Genomic DNA, 23,270 nt, shown 5'->3' on the forward strand with positions numbered 1-23,270 from the left:
TCACTATACCTTCACGGTACATGTGACAATAAAGTATGTATCTATCTACGTGTTCACAGGGAGAACGTGCAAACACCATCCAGAGAGCAGCAGTTAGGAATGAACCTGGGGTTTGAATCTGTGAGGCAAGCAGCTCATCTTGCAGTCCCACTGTGCTGTCAACGATGACTCTAAAGTTATGATCTTGAATGGAGCCACCATCCCAAATTATTGATTTGCCTCTGCTGTGTAAATCTGATGGTAATAAAAAATGCAGTATCATGCTAAAGTTAAAAGTACTCTCACGAAGTAACAGCACTGATATAATGCTGACTGGTTTAGCTTTTGAATCTTGTTATAGATTCTGCAATTATATCACCAAAGGCAATTGAGCAAAGTAAATCAAGCCACAACAAAATTACGAAGTATATATCCAGTATCTGGTGGTAGGTATATGGAAGGAGCTTCCAGAGGAGATATTTGGAGTAGGTACCATAACAGCATTTAGAGGATACTCAGACAGGTACATGGATAGGAAAGGATGGAAGATGGATATTTGTCATATGCGGGAAAACTAGCTTGGTGGAGCATCTTGGTCAGCGTGGATGAGTTGTACTAAATACCCTATATCCGTATATTTGTCCCCCATACACCCCCCCCCCCCCCCCCCCAAATTGAAACGCCACCATATCCACCCTGTTACTTTTGATCGGGGAAGGTGAAGAATTTTGAAGTATGTATCATAAATATTCCATGATAATGCCAGTGATATTTCTTTTGAAAATAATTGCACAGATTTGAGGAATCTTGAGCTTATTGACTTAAGAAATCTTATCCTGTTGTCAACATGTTTGTACAAAGATTGAACTTTTAAAGCATTATGTGCAGACCTCATGCTTGCATTATTATCATTTGTTTGTTCACCATTGCAACCCTCCTTTGCATTTGCCTTGAATCTCAGCTGATTTTATTTTTTGAACAAACTGAAAAATCTTCCTGATAACTCCAATGTATTTTGGGTGTAGCTGCATCTAACACATTCATTGGAGTAACTGCACTGAAAGAATGACGTATGTCGATGATGCAAAACTGCCATATATGGTTCTGGTCTCTCCCAACATCGGGAACGTGTTTCCTGCCTCTAGCGTGTCCAAGCCTTTAACAATCTTATATGTTTCAATGAGATTCCCTCTCATCCTTCTAAACTCCAGCATGTACAAGCCCAGCTGCTCCATTATCTCAGCATATGACAGTCCCGCCATCCCGGGAATTAACCTTGTAAACCTACGCTGCAGTCCCTCAATAGCAAGAATGTCCTTCCTCAAATTAGGGGACCAAAACTGCACACAATACTCCAGGTGTGGTCTCACTAGTTCTTTAGTTTCTTTGAAATTTGGTGGTAAGATAGAACAACCAATTTAGTATTCTCTGTCTAATAGTATTGCAGTACATCAAAGTCCGAAATCATCCTCGTCCCATTCAGTTAAAGATTCAGTAAATCTGAATGCAAAGATTCAAGACTTGTTTTGGTTCCTTTGAAAACCTGTGTCATGATCTCTGATCTATGGATTTACCATGATAGTAAGTGACTTCAGTATTGAAAATCATTAGTGGATTTTGTTGTCAGATGGAATTTGTGGAGTACATCCTTTAAACTATCCTCGACAAGAAGCAGTCACACAATGTTGATGACCAAACATTACTTGTATGTTTTTTAAAAAAATCCAAGTTATGTGGATTAATTATAGAGTATTCATGAACTTCATCATAATTCATGCAATTCATGTTCCCAAAGATAATATGGAGGTGTATATTAGGAATAACATTAACTTGGTAGCTGTAACGGTTATCATTGGCTTTCGACAGTAAACCCTCAACCTTAACACAGAGTTTGCCTTTGGAGACAGAAAACTGTGGCTTTAATAGTTTGAGGTGTAGCATCAAGCATCATTACAAAATTAAGAATAAAAAATGAAGCCAGTGCAATAATAGATCTTGGGAACATGGATACATAGAAAAATAGGTGCAGTAGGCCATTCGACCCTTTGAGCCAGCACCACCATTCAATATGATCATGGCTGATCACCTAAAATCAGTACCCCGTCCCTGCTTTTTCTTCATATCCCTTGATTCCTTTATCCCTAAGAGCTAAATCTAACTCTTTCCCTCTGAAGGTGGAATAAATACGATCTTCAGGATTTTGCATTAAAACATTTATTTATTACTTGCATGAAGATAATCATTTCCATGACCTTACCACATAACAATCTTGTAAAGTTATAATTCATTTTGTAACAGGGAAAACCAGCATTTATTGTCCATCTCGTATAACCCTTGAGGAGGAGGTGTTGAGTCTCCTCGTCAAACAGCTATAGTCATTCAACTGAAGGTGTTGCCACAGTGGTGTTAGGTAGACAATTCCAGGATGTTGGCACCGGTAATATATGTTCAGGTCAGGATATGACATGGAGGGGAATCAAATGGTGGTGGTGTACCCAGATGCCTGGTGCCTTTGTCCTATTTAGCGCTAGGAGTCCCTGCGGGTTTGGGACATGCAGAAACAAGGAACTGCAAATGCTGGTTTACACAAAAGGACCCAAGTGCTGGAGTAATTCTGAGAAGCATCTTCTCTAGAGAAGATGGACAGGTGAAGTTTCAGTCTGATTCAGATTACTTTAAACTACATCAGTCTAAATGTGTAGGAAGGAACTGCAGATGCTGCTTTAAACCCAAGATAGACACAAAAAATGTCACCCATTCCTTCTCTCCAGAGATGCTGCCTGTCCCGCTGAGTTACTCCTTTTTTGTTCATCTTCTGCATCAGTCTAAAATAAGGTCCCTACCCAAAACATCACATATTCATGTTCTCCTGAGATGCTGCTTGACCCACTGAGTTACTCCAGCACTTTGTGTCCATCAGTTCGGGTCATGTTGTTGCGGTAAGACTAGGCAAGTCGTTGCAGTGCATTTTCTAGATGTCAGAATAGTGGTTGTGTTCTACTCTTTGTCCTGTTATTCATCTTTGACAACAAAAAACAAAAATACTGTGTTTAAAAGGATGTCGTGCTGTGGAAGGTCCTTAAAGGGAACAAGAATATTCATTCAGGGGGTCAGAATACAGAGCTGTTTTCATATGAAGATGACATTTGAACTTGATTCTCCTGAGGGAGCTATTGATCAGTACCTGGTGGAAAGAGGAAGATTGTTGATCGTGACCAAGGATCGAACCATTTGCTGTTTAACAGTTACACAAAAAAGCTGGAGAAACTCAGCGGGTGCAGCAACATCTATGGAGCGAAGGAAATAGGCAACGTTTCGGGCCGAAACCTTTCTTCAGACTGTTTTACAGTGTTCTGTCTATTACGGGAGGAGTACCTTGAGGGCAGAGGGACAACCACTAGCCTCTAGAAATGTATCTCCCATTGATTAATGACACTGAGCGGTGATTGGATTGAGGGTATATGGGGTACGGGTGCAGAGTTAAATGTGTAGAAGGAGAGGAAAATCTTTCAAATCTTTATATGTACAGTATATATATTTTTATAATTAAACTTGTGGACTTTGTAAATTCTCCAGAAATGCTGTGTGACTCGCTGAGTTACTCCAGCACTTTGTGTCTATCTTTGTAAATTAATTGAGGTTTTCCTTTAATAACATGCGCAGAAAAATATTTTAACAATATTGAATTAGTTAGAATTGGATTTTCACAATTAACTAATTAGAACTCAGTTGTTGAAATTGTTCACATTGTTAAACTTAACTGGGCAAATGTTAATGTTATTTTGATATTTACTATTGTGGTTCTATAGGCATAATCGGAATATGTTTTGGGGCCCCTTTTTGTCATCAAAGTTCCTCAAATCACATTTTCCTGTGCATTTTATTTTGAGAATAATATGTACATACACCATCAGTTTTCCTAATTACATTAAAAAAAAATTAAAATAACTGTTAAAGCAAAAGCTCACGATGATGGGTACATTTGTGAGAATGTGATTACTTTTTTTATAAAAGGACAACTAATAATGTCATTAAACTCGCTTTGGAGATCACCTAACGTAGCTTTGTTAAGTAAATTCAATCATAATTAAGAGAATCGAAAGCTTCAATATTCAACATGGCTGTGTGTGCATATTTTTCCCATGCGTGTAATAAACTCTGTGCTGTCATATAGAAAACAAAGAGTTGGAATAAATGGGTTGTTTTCTGGCTGGAGGGATGTAACCAGTGGAATATCCCAGGGATCTTTTCTTGGCCCACAATTGTTTTCCATTTACATTAATGACCTGGAGAAAGGACGAAATGTTAGATTTCCAAGTTTGTTGCTGATACGAAAATAAGTGGAAGGGCATGTTATGATGAGGATATTGTGATTCTGCAGAGGGATATAGATGGATTGAGTAATTGAGCAAAAACATGTCAAATGGAGCTTAATGTGGGGAAGTGCGAGGTCATGACGAGGAATGTACAGGGATTAAAAAGGTGGATTATTATCTAAATGGAGAGAGTGGATGTAAATAAGTGAATTTCAGAGGGTCCAGGGCATCAATCATAAAGTTAGCAGGCAGGTTCAACAAGCAGTCTATTGCAAAACAATTAGAGTTTAAGAACAGCGAGGCTTTGTTACAGTTGTAGACGGTGTTGGTGAGGTCAAACCTGGATTACTGTCCATTGTTTTTGTTCCCTTACCTAAAAAATGGATATGGTAATGTTGGAGGCGGTCCAAGGGTGTTTCCCCAAGGTAATTGCTGGGATGAGTGGGTTGGCTGATCAAGACAATCCTCACAGTTTGAGAGTTTAGTAGAATGAAGGATGACCTTACTCAATCGTATGTGATCCTAAAGGGATTTAACAGAGGAGATGTTGAGATGTTCACTCTGGTGAGAGAGTCATGACCCAAGAGTCATGACTACAAAGTAAAGTTCCATGAATCGACAGTGCGGAGAAATTTCTTCTCAGAGGCTTGCGATTCCCTGGAATTCTCTGTCCCCAACGAAGGAGGAGGCCAGATTATTAGATGTATTTAAGATGGAGATAGTTAAGTATTTGAAAAATCGAGACATTAAGGTTGTGATGAAGAGGTGGTGAGGCCAGCATTGATCAGCCATGATTTGATTGAATGGAGGAACAGGTATGAGGAGCCAGGTGGCAGATTCCTGTTCCTATTATCTCGTGTTGTTGCATTAAAAACTACTCTCAGCTCTTTTTTGGCTCTGCGGCCTTGATAGACAAACTCTCTAAAGAGAACCGTATTAGGCATATACATTGCCATGGCCTTCTTCAGCCAATACTTTGATACACTTCAATCTTTTCTTTGCAGTCAAGGAAATATTACTGGACTACCATTCTTTTTCATTTCTGCAACACATACCTCGCATTAAATAGTCAACACAATGAGAAAAATCAGGGTTATTTTTCGATGTCAGAAATGAACACTTCATTACCAAAAGATAGACACAAAATGCTGGAGTAACTCAGCAGGACAGGCAGCATCTCTGGGGAATGGATAACGTTTGGGTCAAGACCCTTCTTCAGATTCAGGGGAGAGGGAGAAATAGGGATATTAGGGGACGATGATCAAAGAAAATGTAGCATGGGTCATTGTTTGCTGAGGGGAAGTTTGACAACGAGGCATAGAATCAGTGAAATTTAATGAGTACAGTGAAACTAGGCGGAGAACTAGGATGGGGGGTGGGGAACTACAAGGTTAGAGGCTGTGGAGGGAAGACAGCTGGAAGTGATAAAATCAGAAATTGTCTGAGAGATTATGGCCTGATGCTCATCTGTGGGGTCATGGTCTCGACCCGAAACGTCACCCATTCCTACTCTCCAGAGATGCTGCCTATCTCGCTCAGTTACTCCAGCATTTAAGGTCTTTCGGTGTAAACCAGCATCTGCAGTTTCTTCCTACGCACTTCATTACCAATCCTGATGAGATATTTCTTTCCTGATTATAAAAATATTTCACTAGCAGGATTTAACATTTTGATACACATGGTGTTGAATTAATAAATAACTGAACAATGGGTTTAGGGTTCAAAATATGTCTGCTTTTCTGTAAACAGCTTTTAGTTTCTATCGAGCCTCTGCTGCTCCTTCACAAATGTTTTTCCTTTAGTGCATTTGAGCAAAAGGAGGGCTGAAAGGACAGAAGTATGTATCTGGTGGACAGTTTGCCTCAGACGTTTTATTTGTTTGTGGCACGCAGGAACCGTCTAAAGTTATAGCCTCAGCACTGCTGTTTGCTATTAAGTTGATGGGGAGTCTATCCCACAGTTGCTCTGTGCTGTTGATACAAAGTCTTTGTTCACGTTAAGATTAGTCAAACTGTTGTGAGGGTCAGGCCAGGGTCAGACTCCATGATGATGTATAGGAGAATATGTCTGGGAATTTCTCTTGCTCTTAAAACACATACCAGAAAGGCAGAAGAGGGCTGAGCAAACTGACTGATGAGACCCAGATGATAGTCACTCTTACTGGGTTCATAATTTGCCTTTTAACACACCATGTTTTATTAATGTGTGGCGTGATCGCCTTGAAAATTTCATGTCCCCCGAAGGTAGGGACACTTCGTGACACTTCATTTCCTCGCCCACGGGAAATGGGTCAGTAAATCCAGTGAAAGAACAATGTGTAAATTCCCAAGGATGAGAAAGAAAGGTCTTTTTGCAAGCTTGCTTAGGCTCCAGGCCCCGATGCTGGATGTGAGCAGTGCGTACACTCGATATTAAACAGCCCTATCAGGTATGATCAGAGAGACGCAGCATTCCAAACTGTGATCCCCTACTACCTTTACAAATACATCCCTGTCCACCTACTGTGACCAGTGAGCTTGCAGAATCTTCTCTTTGATTAACAATCAGGATTGGTATAATATAACGATGCTGCCATAGAGGCAAATAGGAGGATGCACATGCAGTCTAATAGAGTTTGGAAACCAATTCTAATCACTCTGAACCGGGTTAATCTGTGCACATCGAGGTACAAATCAATTTAGATCAATCTGTTTTTAACATACCCTTGAGATGGATTAAAAGAGATCAGTTTAAAATTATCCCATTCCTTGGCTTTGTGTGAAGGCAAAACCTACTTGAATCATTTCTAATATGTACAGCAAATAAACCGAAGTGATTTCAGATTGCTAAAGGAAAATTAACCAATCTGCGCTTGTGTGTAAAAGCAAACATAGCATTTTATATCCGTGTAGAATATTTTTAATCCGTTGATTGAGCACAGCACTCAGCTTTATTATTTCTGCATTTCAGATTTTTGGAATGCTGTCACCCAAAAGTCATCTTAATGCTAAACTAGCAATTTTTGCAACCATCTGCTGCATATAACAGGGAATATTTCATCCTGCTGTCAGAACACTATCAATAAAACATAGCATTCAGACTGTGCTCATTTTCCCCTCTTCAATCACTGTAGCATTTGCAATGAAAATGTTATATTATATTTATTCCTGAGTTGATGCATTGTGCTTAAATGCAAAATGATACAGTGGTATGGAACTTAAGGGGTTAACTTGTCTTAGTCAGTTAACAAAGGCATTGCTTATCAAACAAGGACTGGGGGGCTATATGTCAGTGTGCTCGGGACCTGCTCGCCTCCTCAGGGTCAATTCTTATGGTTATTAAGTTTTTATGAATCTGATGAGTGCAGTCTTTTGCCGTGATCGACAGGACATGGCACCATTTTCCTTCCATCTCCCAATTTGTTTAATTCCTACCGGGACCTGCAAATATGATTTTTATTTTGCAATGCGATGAACACAGCATGCAGTGCTGTGGGAGTTGCAGGCCTGGTTATCTGGCATTACTCAGACTGCTAAAAATTCATTAAAATGTGACATCAACACAGTGAGAGACAAATGATCACAGGATGAAAAGGAACAGTGGGCATTTCATGGATTAGTGCTGCATAACCTTAGCTGTGCAGCTAACTGCATAAACTGATTAATCCAGCACCATTACAGCTTGGAAGAACGCATAACTATTTAAATTGGTGTCTGCTTTTTTATTTATAGATTTGAATAAAGATATGAATGAAAGTATGCAGTGTAATCGTTCTTTAGCAAACATTTTAAAAGGGTGTTAACGGTGCGGCGTTTGAAGGAATATTACATTATATCTAAAAGACTGCCCCCTATAGGTATAGAAATTAATCATACATTCTCAGATCAATATTACCTGAGAGCTAAAAGGTTTCAATTTTAAATCTGGGCATTCTGTAAATATTGGGCTTGGCTATGTTCAATTATGCAAGATCAATAAAATACTGTGAACAATTAAACAATCAATTCAACATTGCTATTTATCTGAACACATGTAGATATATGTTCAATAATCATTTTAATGATTGTTATGCAAAAACATCTAAAGCTCGACATTAATAAGATTTTGCATTAAGGCATGCAATTAAATATTATTGCAGATTTACAAGTGGCGAGTAGTATTTAGAAAATAGTTCATCTTCCAATGCAAAGTGGAAGCATTGAAATCAATACTGGAGCACATTTTGTATTTTATTTCTTTTTAACTCTCTGTGAAGTACAAGGTATAGAATGCAGTAATCATTTCCCCTAAACAAATCCTGAACCATTTTTAATCTGTTGTCCTAACCTCCATTATAATTTTAATTACAGACGAGCAAAGTGAAGACTCTGAAGGTCCTAGTAAAACCATTGTTGCAGCTGCTGCTACTGATAACAAGGACACCAGTGAAAAAGACAACAAAGAAAACAAGAAGTCTGACAAAGACTCTGGTAATACTTGTAGATTTTGTCATTTTTCCATATTAAATTTTCTTTTGATCTTAAAATTAAGTGCCCAGTTCCCCTCCCCCCGTCTCAATCGTATTCATCACATGTGTGTTTTACATGTGATTTCTATCAGTAGCCTCATGCTGACCTATTTTTAATCATAACCATCTGACAGGATAGATGAGGATAAGTTGGAGAATATTACAGAATGGCCAGTAAGATTATTTTTTAATCAAATAAGTTTGCGTGCTTGTAATTTTAAGCGCCTTTCATTAATCTTTGCTGTACTTGTGATTCCTCTGATGACATATTAATTTTGTTTAAGCCCAGGATTAGATACCAATCATGTATTTTTTCCATTATGCCAAGGCATATCAGTATCGTGGACCAGAGGCCTTTCGGTCTTTTTTTCTTCAGTCATTTTCCTCAGTAATACAAAGCAGTCTCTACCTGTGCAATAAATTCTGCATTAATACATTTTGCAGTAATTGTCTGGCTTTAATGGCATCTTGCATTAAACCAGCATCTGGTATAAATACTGCAAGTCTTTTCCATATTTTCCTTGGCAGACAATGCTGGGTGCATGATTTGCCGTTGTTGTTTCTTAGTTTGTATTTTTTTTACCTTTTGTATCAAAGACAAAACCACAGTCATATTAATATGTTGGCACTCATTGCAGCACGCTAGGCATAGTCACATAATGTCAGATGTAGTGAGGGAGGGCACTGATATAGGTTAAAGACTGTTGGTTTGAAATGTATATTTCTTTTCATACACAGAAGCATGGGCTAAAAATGAATCTGTGAAAATAAATGTCCTTTCTTTCAAAAAGAAAGCACCACGCTTTTTATGAAGATTACTGGAGTATTTTAGCAAGCATATTACAGCCGGTATGCTTATTTGCACCACTACAGAGGCTCAAATCTGGCCAGATTGACTGTGCATCAGAAAAATAGATTTTCACTTCCCATAATATCAAAATCACTCTAGATTATGCAATATGAGCTCCAGAAAAATAAAGCCCAGTTAATAGTTAAACCTTGTCATTTTTTCTCAGTATTATAATTCTTGTGTCATTGCATTGTGGCATACATTAGTTTATCTCAATAATTGGTACGTAGGTATAATCAGGATGCAGAATTTAAGACCTTAAGTACAAGTAGCTTTTACTGGACTGAAAATATATCTGGTGAAGTAGAACTCGCCCATATCTCATTTATTTTGTCATTTTAATCTAGTGTCACTTTAGATTAATTATAATCAAAATTTCTTTTTCTATGCAAATGTATTAATCTGGATAAACTCCATATTATTTCTTCACTGCATAAGTGTAATGTGTCTCTGACATAGTAAACAAAAACAGTTTTAATAATACAGTAAACACAAGTAAGATGTAAATCAACCTTCTTTATTTCAAGTAATATTACCATGGACGTATCTTCATTTATAAGCAAACTTTCCTTAATCACAATGACTAATTTATTTTTATTGTTTTAATATATGATATAGGAATTTGCTAAGCAATGAAAACTTAATTCCTGATAGGTGCATTGAAATAATCAAAACAACAAGTCTCATAATTTACAATTTGATTTTTAAAGCTTTTTTAGTTAATCAGAATATTGCTGCAAAATGTATTCTTATTCAACCATAGGCATATTAGTGCAAAGTTTGAGCTTAGGGCTTGATGCATGACTTAGTTTGACATTTAAATGTTGCCATTTGAACTACGGGTCAGTAATGGTTAACCTACGTTTTCATCTCTGTATTTCACGTCAATGACAAGAGATGTAAAACGTAATGGAAAAGCACTATTTCTGCTATTGTGTTTTTTAATTCAACTCTAGTCATTTCCAATGTTTGAATCCGATTAACTCAGTTAGGGCTCAACTGCACATATAGAACAAAAATAATATTGAGCTAAGTTTTTAATTTTAGAAATTGTACTACTTAATCCTGCAGATTAAGAATAGTCCTCCAAAGCAGAAAATCTGTGGAATTTACATTCACCAGTAGAAAAATACAGATTGTTATTGTTGCAGCCATATATTCATATTGTTGAATACACAAGAATCAATTTATATTTTTGAATATCAAAGATGTAGTATACAAATAATAACTTAGTAAGTTACAAATATGAAATAGGTGATCTGTAATTTTTGTATTAATATGTTCACCACTTCTTCCCTTACTTAACCAATACCAGACATTGAAATTTGCAAAACTCTAAATTCATTTTTTGGGAACATTTATTGAATAAGTAATTCTCATGGTTACATAGGATTGAACTAGCAATGTTACAAAATTTTGAGATTTTAAAAATCAAGTCTGCACTTTATCCCATCAGATAAAGCATAAAAAGTTTAATTTGACACCTAATTCACTTTCATATCTCAAGTAATAAAAAAGTTATGGCCATTTTCATACTCGGAAATTAGCATATTGTTCCCTATTGATTTTCTATGGACATAACAAAAAAGCTGTGATCATGGACAGTCAAAAAGCCTATGATCTTCTTAAAAATTAAGAGAACTGAATGAAATTTTCATAGATTGAACCATTCTGAAACAAATATAAAATAATCTTACTTGGATGACCTGAAATTAAAGCATATAATTAGTTAGTTACCCAATTGTAGCTAATTTCAAACTTCAATTACTAGATCTAAACATCTATCCATTTCTTAATAAATGATTAACATTTTTAAATAGCCTAAGTGTCCAAATAATATTCACAAATAATTCACAATAAAACATGATTTTTAAATCTCATCTACATCAATTTATAGGCCAAATGGAAGGAATTTAGTGTTCAATTGCTGTAAATTAAAGTCCATTTTAAATCAGCTTTCTAGTGGGTTCCTGTGAACGCGCTGGTTTAGAACGTTCACATTGCGCTGGATTTGTGCCCTTAAATGCCCAGAGAAGTACTGCGGGATATAAAGAGCCCAAAATGAACTACTCGCTATAGTAAACTTTGTATAAAGGGGTCTTAAGAAGCCCCTTTTAATGTAAAAATAAGGTACATACCTTTAATTGTTTGCTTTATAAAACCCTGGGGCTGCGAGAGGTCGCGGGTTGAGAGAGTGATTTTAAAACTATTATAACTATTATTCGAGGCCTATAAAACTAATAATACCTTTTGCGACGGGGTCTTTCAGCGATTTTTCGTTAATGATTTACTAGGCTGAACATCTTCGATTGGAACAGCCTAGTAAAAATCGCGTTTTAAACCCGCCCCCTCAAAACAGCGCCAAAATCGCGCGCACGGGCTGGGGCAGATTCTCAGCCACGATTCAGGTAGGTTTTGCAACATACCTAATTGAACATAAAAACGCCTGTACCCATCTACATTACACTGCCAATTGCACGTAAAATAGGTTTACCATAATTCCGGATTGTGTCAGTAACCTGTTTAAAATTACAAATTAGTACAAATATGCGATCTTCAATATTTTTTACAGAATATGTCAAGGACAATATTAATGATTTCACTGAATGCAAGTAGCCAACATTTCAGAGCCACTATATGGCATCTTCAGTGCTTTTTAAGACAGTTGATTGGGCTCCAGAATTGTGCTTCCTTGTATTTATTTTCTCTTTTAAACATGCTGTTTTGTTTCTCTTATTTTTAGTCCTTTTCACTTCATGTTAACAGTAAGCCTATTAACATTTGGAATAGATCAAATGCGTTTTTACATATTATGTAAGATCATACTGTTTTTTTTCAATCCTTTCACTTTTAATGCATGTGGATAATTTAGTACTAATTATTACTAACAACAAAACCATTCCACAAACAATGATGGCTGAGACCTAGACACAAGCTAAAACATTTATTTAGTAATTTTAAGCATTTGGATAGGAGGCATAATAGAGAAATGCATTTTATTTGCAACCACTAGGCAATAATTTGAATAGTATACTAACTAAATTATTCTATGTTAATAGTGCCATATTATTTTCACGTTGATAAGCAATGTCAGGATGATTCTTGAAAATCAAATCTCTCAGACACCTGCAATCAACAGCCAGGTTAATTGTCTGACTTGTCGACTAGATTTGTGCCGTGCAAATATCACACACCACATTTTGTTTTGTTGTAATTGACCAAGCTCCTGGGATCTTAAAAAATCGGTGTCATTCTGAGAAATATTGTGTGGCAGCTACTTAAAATAGTGCTTTATTTTATAGGTGAAAATAAAATGAGGTCGGAATACATACATAAGCAGAAACAATTTTATGTTAAGGAATGTGACAGCAAGCTCCAGAGCTGAGTATTAAACATAATGTTAATAAAAATTAAATGTCAGCCATAAATGTAATATGTGCTGCTTAAGATCTTGCTTGTCAAAATATACCGTTTATGAGGTAAAAGTATTTGTCTGCAGACAAATGTCCAAATTTTTCTACTAACGATAGCTCTTGTCATGAAGACAGTTCTAAGAGCATGTAATAGAAATTGCATATATTAGAATTTGCATACTGTCATCCATTTATAATAGTTTTGCTCCCAGGTTTCATTTAAATAATTTATTGTGTATTTATCAAATTCTAAAGTATGTGTGTATATATATATATATATAATATATATGTGTGTGTGTGTATATGTGCGTGTGTATATGTGCGTGTGTATATATATATATATATATATATATATATAGTGTGTGTGTGTATATAAAATATATTTCTGATAGGAATCAATTGCCCATCTTCATTGCATTATAAGATATACTTTCACGACATTGTCCAGTGACGCTATCGTCAATTTCAAGATAATTTAGTTTCAAATTGACTGGAAAATGGTGAAAATTGAAAGTTAAAATTAGAGGTGCTTATAATAAACAGCTGAAAAATGTCAGATGGTGCTGAGCACGGACGAGATTGGAAAGGCTGGTAAATTAGGTTTTCTGTTTGCCATGAGATGTATGTGACATGCCTACCCAACAGCAGTGTAATATCCAACTGGAGTAAAAGATTATCTGGTAATTTGTTGTTGAAAGAATACAGTGATACACTGGGAAATCAGCACTGTACCCTCGTCTCTGACGTGTCTCCATTTTTCGGGGAATGTGCAGTTAGATGGCTTGACTTTTATTCCAAATGTTTGTATCTCAGGTAGAGTAAATTTGGCTTAAATCTCATTTGAGTGAAATAGAGTGGCATTCATTACCGTAGCTAAAAAAAAAGACCATCAATAATGATGTAGGAATGCACAGCAGACATAAACATATAATTCTGTTTAGCACGTAAAACACAGTTAATGTTTACATAGGCAGATCTTTTTGTCAAATGTAGTGTTGTGAACTGAAGCAGATTGGAATCCAGACTGCTGAGCTGGTCAAAGACTAATATTGATTAATCTTTCAAGCTAGCAAGAGGTTATCTAAACAGCCAAGAAGTAATTATTAGATTTATCAAGTTGGCCTGGTTTGCAATTTTTGTTTAAATTTAATGAAACAATGATAATTTTTTGGTTGGTTGAAATTCTATTTCAGATTGCCACATAATCCCTTGCTCCATGTGTATAAAAACGATATTGGCTAATGGATTTTTTTTTTTCAAATTGGCACAAAAAGATCTGCATGTTTCCCATTATTTTAGTTGAGTACAGTTTTCTTGAACTGAGAGTACATCTCTGTTTTTGAGGCTATAGAAACAAAAGAGACTTGGAAGGAAGGTTTTATTTTAAACACACTATCAAAATGCAGTAACGGTCTGAATTACTAGAATCATATTGTTGAATATAAGGTGATATCTTTCTGGATGAACACCCATTAAACAAGTGACAAAGACGGGGTTGTTCTTTTCATCCAGGTGGAGGTGTTTATAATCTATTATCTACATACAAATGAGTTACTAATAGAGTTGAAACTGAATAAATACTAGAATGCACTACTTATGTGTAAAGACAAAGTGGCGTTCATCCGTGAGAAACAAACCATTTTAACCATTGTACTTTGTGGTTGTTTCTTCCTGTTTCAAGATGAGTAGCAAACTGAATATGCCATCATTCTGCTTTGTGTTAATAGAATTTTCACTTTCATTTAAAAATCTTAAATTCTGAGTGTTTCTTTGTAGGAAAGGAAATCATTTGCAAGTGTGTCCCTTTAAATGACAAGCGAAGTCTAAATGGTCTTTCCACCAGTATTCAGAAGTAAATCTCATGGATAATTACATAGAAATTCTTTGATTTCCTTTTGTTGATTTGTTCATGTGTTTGCATGCAGACAAATTTATATTCTCTTCGCAGGAACTGATGTGATATATTCAGAATCACAAGAAAGTCCTTTGGTGGAAAAACGGTCGCTGCCGCACGGGGGAGATGAAGACTTTCCTTCCAAGAGACCTCGTTCGTCTGGTAACAGTAAACAAAATCAGGAGCAGGTAAGAAACAAAATGTTTTTTTAAGCTTTGCTTATTATTTTTTGCAATCACTCCAGCAAATGATCAGATCAAGGTACCCTGACAATGATGACATTTTGCCTTTGCCATAGGTTGATGTCAATCATTCAGTTTCAGTAATTAGTTAAATGGAATTTGTCTTAATTTTTGAAATGGATGCCAAAAATTGTTGCATTGAAAACAGGCTTATGTCAAAGTATTGTAAAATGGCAGACTACATGTGAATCCAATTTTTCACAGTGCAAAGACAATTTGAAAGAAATACACTTCATTCAATTTGATGAGCTAGTTTTTTTTTAATCAGTATGCTACTGGCCCTTGTTGAAATGAAGGAAGAAACATTGAATTCAATTTTACTTCATGTATTATGAATGTGCTGGTCTATCTCTCTACAGAATGAAATTATATGCACATCTTACTTTTGAAAAACGCAGAGCACAGTAGGTTTTCCTGTTATGTACCACCGGTTTTTAATATAAATTGTATTAAATGCTTTTTGGTTTCAGCTTTACCAGTGCCCTTACTGTAATTATAACAGTAAGGATGCAAACAGGATCCAGATGCATGTCATGTCCCAGCATTCCATGCAGCCCGTCATCTGCTGCCCTCTCTGTCAGGATGTTCTCAGCAACAAGATACATCTCCAGCTCCACCTGACCCACTTACACAGCGTGACACCTGACTGTGTGGAGAAGCTACTCACAACCGTAAGCACTTTAAAATCTACCTCAATAAACTGGCCTTTCCCTTCAGAACTAGACGTTAAAATCAATCCACATTTTAAAATACGTCCGCCAGCAGAGAACATATTGCCTCTCACAGAACACGATGTAATCCTATCATGATTTACGTTGTATAATAATTGCTGACTGACTGCCACTTTGCAGAAAGTTCCACATTTCCCTACTTTGAAGTAAAAGTATAAACCCGGTGCATTAAGAATAAACATTTCTGATCTCAATATGCTCTGTAGTATTTCAAGAAAATGATTGTGGGAAAACAAGATTTAAAGGAGAACATGGCCAAAGGAGAATGGCACAAGAGTTAATGGTTGTGCAGCAAGTCAAAAGCTATCAAGGTGTTGAACACAATTGTATAAAAATAGCAGTAAATATACATTTATGAACACTAGCTTCACAAGGAAGTAAAAGACTAGTTTAAAAAAAAGAAACATAGACTTCAGCAACACTGTTTAAATGAAATATTTTAGCTGTGCAGATGGAAACCTACTTTGAAGATGAAATGGATTTCTAAAGAAACTATTCATATAGAAGACTATTTGGAGGAATAAGAGGAAACAGATATGTGGTGTGAATACTTTTGGTGTTGCTCTTGTCTCAGTGGCTGCATAATTGCCTCTGCCAGAGGTTTATGAGTTAGAGTCCCCATCCAAAAGACCTTGGCACATGCTTGGTTGACTTGTAGTGCAGTATTGAAAGGGCAATGTTTTGGAAATGCACTAAATGTGAAATGTTGCTGGATTCCACGAACCAACGCGATACTTTGTTAAATCCTCAAATAAGATGGAATTTTTTAAAGTTTTGGAGATATCGGCAATATACGCACCATATTTTTAAAAGGCGGCATGAAGAGTAGTTGCCTGGTCAAGCGTTGTTAAAGAATGACCATTGCGATGCATTGTATGAACATTGTCAATGTCGGGTCATCATGAATAGTCAACTTAAATTAAAAGCAACAGGTCCACAATCCTACAAGGAATTAACTAATTTAGATGGTATGCATTATTAAGATAATTGGATTTTAAGAAAGAATTTCATAATGTTCCACATCTAAAGCTGTTGGCCAAGATTAGGGCTGGGAATTTCCTTGCAGCTGTTCCCACTCTTGTGTTTTAACTTTGCAGAAACCCCATGAGCAGCTCGGAGGAAATTTCTAGTCTGAGGGCATTAATGACAAATTAACTAACTGATTTAAAATGCAGCAGAAGGAAGCTAAAGGTGATGGAACGCCTCCACTTTGAGGTCGCTGATGTATGGACTCCTATGTGAGGTTCTCCTGGTCCCCAGCTGTTTATGCAGCTCTCATGGAAAGGCTACATGCAGAAATATTATCACACTTACCAGCTATATCAACAATGATGCAAGCTGACCAGTACGAAAAATGTTATAGCAATGAAAGAAATCTGGACATTATAAACAGTTGCTGTAAGTATAGTGAGTTTTAATTGAAATTAGGGTAAAATAAAGCTAACTAAAATAGCAGACGTTATCTGCAGTAGGTTAGGTTTGTATTTGCTCTCCATATCGTGACAAATTCATTGCATAAAGGGTACCTGAGCCAATTTGGGGTCTTTTTAGACTCCTATTCTACTCTGTTTGGGAACTTAAGTGAAAAAGTAAATTATAATTCATAATTGATTTGCAGAAAATACTAATGGCCTGATATCTGGGTTAATAGTGCCGCCTCACAGCACCAGAGACCCGGGTTCGATCCTGACCTCAGGTGCTCTCTGTGTGGTTTGCACATTCTCTCTGTGACTGGGTGGGTTTCCTCTGGGTACTTTGGTTTCCTCCTCCCCACACATCCCAAAGACATGTGGGCTTGTGGGTCAATTGGCTTCTGTAAATTGACCCCACTCTGTAGGGAGTGGATGCGAAAGTGGGAAAACATAAAAATAGTGCAAATGGGTCCCTGTGGTCTTGGTGGACCGAAGGGCCTGTTCGCATGCTGTATCTTTCAATCAATCCAGCAAATATTACCCTGAATATATTTACTCCACCAAAATGGATTATTATTATTATTTGTGTCCAGTTCAGGAAAAACCTGTGAGTTTATTCATAAATGATGAGATAATGCCTTGATTAGTTTGAAGAATGGTAATGATATGGCTTAGATTGAAACATGCACTACTATTTAAAATGAGGATAGGGTTTTGGGTATTTCAACTTAAACATGGCTTGGATAATAAAGTGGATGGCAAGAAGCATAAGCCTTTGGGAAAATTAATTTCCCTTCCAATTAAAATCCGTAGTACTGAGAACCTCAATATTGCTTGAAAATATTAAAAGTTACACTTGTAGTCGGGAATAACTTTCGCAATCTTAGAAGGTTGGTTAGTACCTTCTAAGATTGACACTTACACCTCCACTATACCTTTTTACATGAAAAACTGTGTTGACAAAACCATGGATGACCAATGGCGTCTGACTCCTTTGGTAAGCCCGCAATATGGCTTCTCAATCCGGCAACACAGAGCTGTGTAGTGCGACCAGGTCTGACCTGAAAAGGGGCGTCAGGAACGCCAAAGCAGCCTATAAGTGAAGGATCTAGAGTCACTTCAACAACTCAGACTCCCGTCGCATATGGCAAGGTATATGGCACATCACCAACTACAAAAACAATGCCAACTCATCCACCAGCAACAGTGCCTCTCTGGCAGAGCAGCTTTGGCCGCCATGAGAGGAGAGAGACAGTCATGCCCACTACTTCAGCTTCAACAGCCAGACACTCATCATAAGGACTGCAGATGTCACATGACTGCAGATGTCACACACACACTCGGGAATGTTAACATACGGAAGGCAGTCGGTCTGGATGGAGTCTCAGGACAGGTTCGCAGAGACTGTGCTGTTAAGTTAGCTAACGTACTTACAAAAATCTTCAATCAATTCCTGGCACAATGCATGGTCCCCACATGCCTACATATAGTGCCAGTTCCGAAGCAGACAGCCATGACCTGCCTCAACGACTACAGGCCGGTTGCACTAACACCAATAATCATGAAGTGCCTGGGGAGATTGGTCTTAAGCACATCAAGGCCGCTCTCCCATCAACCCTGGATACACACCAATATGAGTACAGAGCAAACAGATCAACAGACGGCGCCATTGCCACTGCCCTCCATACAGTACTGCTCCACCTAAAACAGCGGGGAGCAGTACAATTGTGGGTTACAGCTCTACAGTGGTGAGTGCCTGGAAGGCGCTGGAATGACAGAGGCTTGTACAGTAGTTCATTTAAGAGACTTCTGGATATGCAGGGAATAGATATGGATTTAATATACAGGCAGATAAGAGTTGATCGTGGCATCATTTTCAGCTCAGACATTGTGGGCCGAAGTGCCTGTTCCTGCACTGTATTCTATGTTCTAAAATATATTTACAATTACAATTACAATTACAATATTGCAAGCTATGGGTAAATATTAAATATTATATGCAATAAGAATGAAAAGTGAAAGTGGATACTCAAAGCAAAGCGGAGAAGAAACTTGTGATAATTACTGAATATACTGCCAAGTAGATCCACAAAACACTCGAGTTTTTGGAGACAGTTGGTGAACTTGGAATTTGCTTTGGAGATGAGTCAGCTTGGGATGGGAGCATTTGGAAGGGGGTTCAAATCTAGTTTAGATTTAACTACCTGATGAAAATGTGAAAGTGGCTGTATTAAAAAGAGCATGGACAGGTTATTGTAGAAACTCCTTGTGCACTTTAACAGAGTTGTGTGGCCACTAACACCATTTTAAGTGGCATTCCAGTTGTAATCTTGCATAGAGGTTCCCCAACATTGTTGTTGTGTTTCCTGATGTAGCGAGGAGCTGTTTCGGTTTCAGAGCATGTTGTCATTGCTTAGCCTTTCAGCTGTAACAATGGAAACCAGCCATTATAGAGACCTGTGAAGAACATGAGCAGCACTCCTTTAAATAGCAATGTTACAAAATTTTGAGATTTTAAAAATCAAGTCTGCAATTTATCCCATCAGATAAAGCATAACAACAAGTTTAATTTGACACCAAATTCACTTTCATATCTCAAGTATTAAAAAAGCTATGGCCATTTTCATACTCGGAAATTAGCATCTTGCTCCCTATTGATTTTCAATGGACATTACAAAAAAGCTGTGATCTTGGATAGTCAAAAGCCCGTAACTTTCTTAAGAATTAAGAGAACTGAATGAAATGTTCACCTATCATAGATTGAAGCATTCTGAAAAAATATAAAACAATCTTACTTGGATGACATGAAATTAAAGCATATAATTAGCGAATTACCTAATTGTAGCTAATTACAAAATTGACCGATGTGACAGAAATGGTAATAAACAACCAGACTGCCTTGAAAATTCAAAAATGTGATATTCTCAAGATCAGAACTTTAATATTATTGTATAATATGCTGTAAGTCAGTTATGGATAGGTAAATAAATTACAATTTCTAGCAAAAGACCAAGTCTTTATGGAGAAGATCAGCTGCTAGCTGGTACATTGGCATATCATAATCAGTAGCATCATCATACTCCTCAGACTGCAACCAATAAGCAACTCTGTACACGTTGTTTTTCCTCAATTTTTCAATTTTAGAAAAAAAGGTAGAGATTATAAAGTTAAACGCTAAAACAAATAGTAAATACTAAAAAAGAAAATCATGTTTAATCAAAATTCAATTACTAGATATAAACATCCATTTCTTAAATAGCCTAAGTGTCCAAAGATTATTCACAAATAATTCACAATATAACATGATTTTTATATCTAATTTACATTAATTTATAGGCCAAATGGAAGGAATTTAGTGTTCAATTGCTGTAAATAAATGCCCATTTAAATCGGCTTTCTAGTGGGTTCATGTGAACGCGCTGGTTTAGAACGTTCACATCTCGCTGGATTAGTGCCCTCAAATGCTGAGAAAAATACTGCGGGATATAAAAAGCCCAAAATGAACTACTCGCTATAGAAAACTTTATAAACAGGGTTATTTACACGCCCCATTTAATGTAAAAATAAGGTACATACCTTTAATTGTTTGCTTTATAAAACCCTGGGGCTGCGAGAGGTTGCGAAGTGAGAGAGTGATTTTAAAATTATTATAACTATATTATCGAGGCCTATAAAACTAATAATACCTTTTACGACCGGGTCTTGCAGCGATTTTTCATTAATGATTTACTAGGCTGAACATCTGCGATTAGAACAGCCTAGTAAAAATCGCGTTTTAAACCCGCCCCCTCCAAACAGCGCCAAAATCGCGGACATGGCTTTGGGCAGATTCCCAATGACGATTCAGGTAGGTTTTGTAACATACCTACTTTAAATGCTGGAGAATTAAGCATCTTCATTAATTATTGGATGCAGGAGGGGAAGGATAGAGCTCCCAGGCCTTGGGGAACGACCAGGACTGGATGATGGAGAATGTTAGTCACCGCAGAGATATTCTCTGTTCTAGGGGACCATGGAGACACTCCAGGCCTACAGCTCAAGGAAGGAATAATACCCAATGAGGCCTGTCCATGCATGCTTGCATTTTGGGGAACTCTGTATGTTTCCAGTAGTGGGAGAAACTAGGACCAGAAGGCACAGCCTCGGAATAAAAGGATATGCCTTCAGAATGGAGATGAGGTAGGATTTCTTGAGCCAGAGGGTGGTGAATCTATGGAATTAATTGCCGCAGATGATGGTGGAGGCAAAGTAATTGGGTATTTTTATGACAGCAATTGATATGTTCTTCATTAGTAAGGGCATCAAAGTTTTACGGGTTGAAGGCAGGTGAATGGGGTTGAAAAGGAAATAGATTAGCCATCTCCTAATTCTGCTCCTATGTCTTAAGGTCTTATGTCTTGTGGTCTGCAATAGGAGAAAATTCCCTTGCCCACTCTGCTTTTGTCAGCCAAAGTCTTGTCTCCTTCGGTGACCATCAGATTCACAAGCCCGAGTTATCAGAGAAGGAAAGGCAGGCTAGGGTTTATTCCTTGGCGTGCAAGAGACTGAGGGGTAATCTTATCAAGGTGTTTATAAAATCATAAGGGGAATAGATGGAATGCATAGTCTTTTACCCCCGGTAGAGGAATTAAGACTAGTGGTCATAGTTTTAAGGTGAGAGGAGAAAGTTTTAAGAAGAACTTGAGGGGCAACATTTTCACACAGGGTGGTGAGTATATGGAACGAGCTGCCAGACAAAGTAGTTGAGGCAGGTATCATGAAAGCATATAAAAGACACTTGGATAGGTATATAGACAGGAATAGTTTGGAGTGATATTGGTCAAAAGCAGGCAAATGGGATCAGTTTAGGTGGGGCATGTTGGGCGGCATGGAAACGTTGGGCTGAAGGTCCTGTTTCTGCGACACTATGGATGAACCAGTATTTGAAGTTGTGGCATGTGGGCTCTGTTTATGAAGTGTAGCCTGCATTGATGATGCTCCTCAGTATGATCCAGTTATGAGTTTGTTTCCTTACAACCTTTGGGTGGATAAAAGGTCCTTATGCCTTCCCTCTCATGCTATTTCCGTGGTTACCTGTAATGTCTCTGTCATCTAAGATCCTCCTCCATGCCATCGAGCATGAGAAATGTTACTTTGAAAACCCTCTTTGGAGATTAGTTTTGAGGGCATAATTGTCGCTGACGGTGAAAGGAAGATAGTTTTAAAGTGCAAGCAGAATGTGGAATAAACAGTGAGGCTACAGAGTGCCATGGAGCAGCCAGGCAAACAATTCAGTTTGGGGATTTAGCCTCTAAATAATATGGTTTATAAGAAACAATGCTAGTAAAATATGATTTTTTTTCTCAAGCCAGTGAGATTGAAAACGACAGTTAATATGACAAATTTGGTGCCACACATTGTTGTTTAGAAAGATTTATGCTCCAAGTATGGTAAATGGTACCCTACATGGTAAATGGTAGGGAATTGAAGAATACAGTTGAACAGAGGGATCTGGGTATAATCGTGCATAGTTCCTTGAAGGTGGAATCTCATATAGATAGGGTGGTAAAGAAAGCTTTTGGTATGCTAGCCTTTATAAATCAGAGCATGGAGTATAGAAGCTGGGATGTAATGTTAAAATTGTACAAGGCATTGGTGAGACCAAATCTGGAGTATGGTGTACAATTTTGGTCGCCCAATTATAGGAAGGATGTCAACAAAATAGAGAGAGTACAGAGGAGATTTACTAGAATGTTGCCTGGGTTTCAACAACTAAGTTACAGAGATAGGTTGAATAAGTTAGGTCTTTATTCTCTGGAGCGCAGAAGGTTAAGGGGGGACCTGATAGAGGTCTTTAAAATGATGAGAGGGATAGACAGAGTTGATGTGGACAAGCTTTTCCCTTTGAGAATAGGGAAGATTCAAACAAGAGGACATGACTTCAGAATTAAGGGACAGAAGTTTAGGG

General features: G+C 37.4%; 1 protein-coding gene across 1 annotated transcript in view; it reads left to right on the plus strand.

Moving 5' to 3' along the window:
* Positions 1-23,270, plus strand: part of LOC129696525 (zinc finger homeobox protein 4-like) — a 331,645-nt gene that overhangs the window by 276,738 nt on the left and 31,637 nt on the right. Inside the window, 3 exon segments of the mRNA XM_055634516.1 lie at positions 8,624-8,743; positions 14,993-15,126; positions 15,651-15,851. Of these exon segments, the coding sequence (XP_055490491.1) occupies positions 8,624-8,743; positions 14,993-15,126; positions 15,651-15,851 (455 nt within the window).

Source organism: Leucoraja erinacea, chromosome 4, assembly GCF_028641065.1.
Source record: "Leucoraja erinacea ecotype New England chromosome 4, Leri_hhj_1, whole genome shotgun sequence".
In the NCBI taxonomy this organism is placed as follows: Eukaryota; Metazoa; Chordata; class Chondrichthyes; order Rajiformes; family Rajidae; genus Leucoraja; species Leucoraja erinaceus.